The sequence below is a fragment of the Penaeus japonicus genome, unplaced genomic scaffold (genome assembly GCF_977035675.1).
Source record: "Penaeus japonicus unplaced genomic scaffold, GWHDUDI00000001_assembly GWHDUDI00000012, whole genome shotgun sequence".
Lineage (NCBI taxonomy): Eukaryota > Metazoa > Arthropoda > Malacostraca > Decapoda > Penaeidae > Penaeus > Penaeus japonicus.
The window spans coordinates 7198894-7201393 of record NW_028234414.1 but is presented as its reverse complement, the minus strand read 5'-3'; the positions used below and the strand labels follow the sequence as shown (position 1 = coordinate 7201393).

General features: G+C 34.3%; 1 protein-coding gene across 2 annotated transcripts in view; it reads left to right on the top strand.

Moving 5' to 3' along the window:
- LOC122245102 (electron transfer flavoprotein beta subunit lysine methyltransferase) overlaps positions 1–328 on the top strand; it is a 5953-nt gene extending 5625 nt beyond the window's left edge. For both annotated transcript variants that reach the window (XM_086542346.1, XM_043003051.2), the window contains exon 6: positions 148–328. In XM_086542346.1, the coding sequence (XP_086398472.1) occupies positions 148–304 (157 nt within the window). In that variant the 3' untranslated portion in view covers positions 305–328. The remainder of the gene's footprint in view (positions 1–147) is intronic.
- Positions 329–2500: the final 2172 nt, after the last annotated feature.

Genomic DNA, 2500 nt, shown 5'->3' with positions numbered 1-2500 from the left:
TAATGAATAATTAATATTGTAAAAGAAGCATATACTACAATGGACCTGTAATATATAAATGATAAAATAATTACTATTGGTAGGTACATTGTTATAAGTGTTTGTAATGTTGATGTGAAATTTATTTATTCTGCTTTATTTTTTCAGTAACAAGTTAGTGCTTATAGGAGACCCAGGAAGATTTGCCTTAACATCTCACCCTCTAAAAGGTGACCTAAGGTGCTTTGCAAAATATGAGTTATCTCCAACAACAATCTTAGAAAACAAAGGACATTCACAGGCCTGTGTATGGAGTTTCCTATAAAATAAAATTTATTTTATTAATTTATTGATTGGCTTTATTAACTTGCACATTAAGTTCCATTAGAAGGAATGGTAAAGATACGACAAGTTCTTTTTTTTTTTTTTTAATACTAATACTAATACTAACTTGTTGATATGTATTGCAGTCATTTTCCATTTTAAGCCTTTACAATCTAGATTTGTCTTTCCTTTATCTTTTTTTCACTTATATGCTAAGTGATAATGTTTGTAACTTAGAAAATAAAGTTGAAATTGTGTCATTTAAAGTGATGATATTAATATGGAAATGTATTTGTGTTATCAGTATACTATCTATGATAAGCAGTGTCATGCATTATGGACATAAAAAATAATAATTGTAAATATAAATACAAAACTTTGATCCTAAATATATACCAATGAAAAAATGGTATATTTTTAGACCAATAATAATGAAAACATAAGCTTGCCAGAAACCATTTGTTTCCATGAGAAAGGTTTAAGTCAGTCATTTCAGTTGTATGATCAGATTTTAGAATATTTCTAAAAAATATATAAAATATATAAATATAAATTACTATGTGTACATCTATCTCTGTGGTAGCTTCACTGACCTTTATGGAGCAGTATATCTTTATATTTGTTGTAAACAAAGTGTGTAAAATAGACGCGGTATCATAGCTGATGCCCAAGCTATACATCAGGGTCTACAAAAGGGTAGTAACAACAATTCCACCTGGCTTTGTTTAGCAACAGCCAGGATCCACTCAATAATGAGGTATTCAGGTGTGATTCTACTTTATATTCTCTCACAATGAAATGACTTCCTGCTTTAAATTAAGGGAAATTGAAATGCCAAATTAGCATTCCTCTATGAAGACCCATAATTTGCTATCCCATTACATTTGTCAAGTTTATTTAGCTTTCTTAGAAATAAAGATCACACATGAGCAACAGAGAAGATGAAAATAGGGTACGGTATCATCTAGCATGCGGATGAACACGGGTGCGACATCAGGTTAGTCTATTTGGTCTATTTCAGGAAAACTAAACACCGAAATATAGAGGGATGTAATTTTGGGAGGCAAAACATCTGAAATGCCCATATCATTGTTTTGTCTGAAGTGATTTGCCAATAGATGTAGCTGTCATATCTTTATTGTTTTTAGGATTTGTCTGTTTTGTGGCTTTCGTTAATTTTTAAAGCAGATTTACAAATATTTCCAAATTACGAATTAAGACAGTTTAAATAGCGGGATACAGGAGGTTTCTTGAAACAATGAAAACCTAAAATGATACTGATGATGCCAAAACAAGTTGTTTTTACAATTGTGCATTCTCTAAAGACCTTTCAAACACTGTCAGTCATGACAGTATAATCTTTGGTTTTGGACATGCATTAGGAATGGGATTATGTAGTCGTCAGTTATTGTGTATAATTCATCCAGTAAAGGTGAGGCGGGAGATCAAACGTATTGCCATTATTTTTGCCCTGCATAACATGAATCCACATAGGAAAGATAAGGGGAAAGCGCAAATGATGGAGTGATTTAAGATTTAAAAAAAAAAATCATATAAGCGGCCCTTGTACAGAAGCTAGTATTCTCTTCTGAAGCCAGACTGCAAGAAATTTCTATGTATGGAGAAGATTGGTATGCCACTTACGGAGGGCAGATGCCGAGTCGAGAGATGCTATATCTAAAAGCGAAAGGCATTATGACCATATTTCCAGGTCATATCTTTGTTTATATTGCCATTACTTTTCATCTCGCACAGTGGTGGGAAACCTCAGTACAGTTGAGTAAATTCCCGCCAAAACTTGTATTTGTCATTGTTGCTACTGGTAGACTGAAAGAGTACATTTGTAGTGATTCATCGAGATGATTCCCCTTGCCCCAAAGCAAATCCCCGATTAAATCTGTGGTAACGTGAATCCTGAAGTCCTGTGTAGGGGTAGGCTGCCACCAGCTGATAAGGGATCAACACCCGTGTATAAGCGAGACAGTAGAAGACGTGTAAAGTGTATGTTACGTATGTGTATGAGCGTATGTCAGTTTGTATGTGGAAAGAAATAGAGTTCCTACACAGGACATTGCCGAGCAGGCGTGGCTAGACTCAGGCAAGCATTTTCATTCCATAGTTTTACAGATTGTCCTGGAAAGATTTAGACTGCGTTTCCACCAAGCGAGTCTAGTCTCGTCAAGTCAGCGCGAGTCAA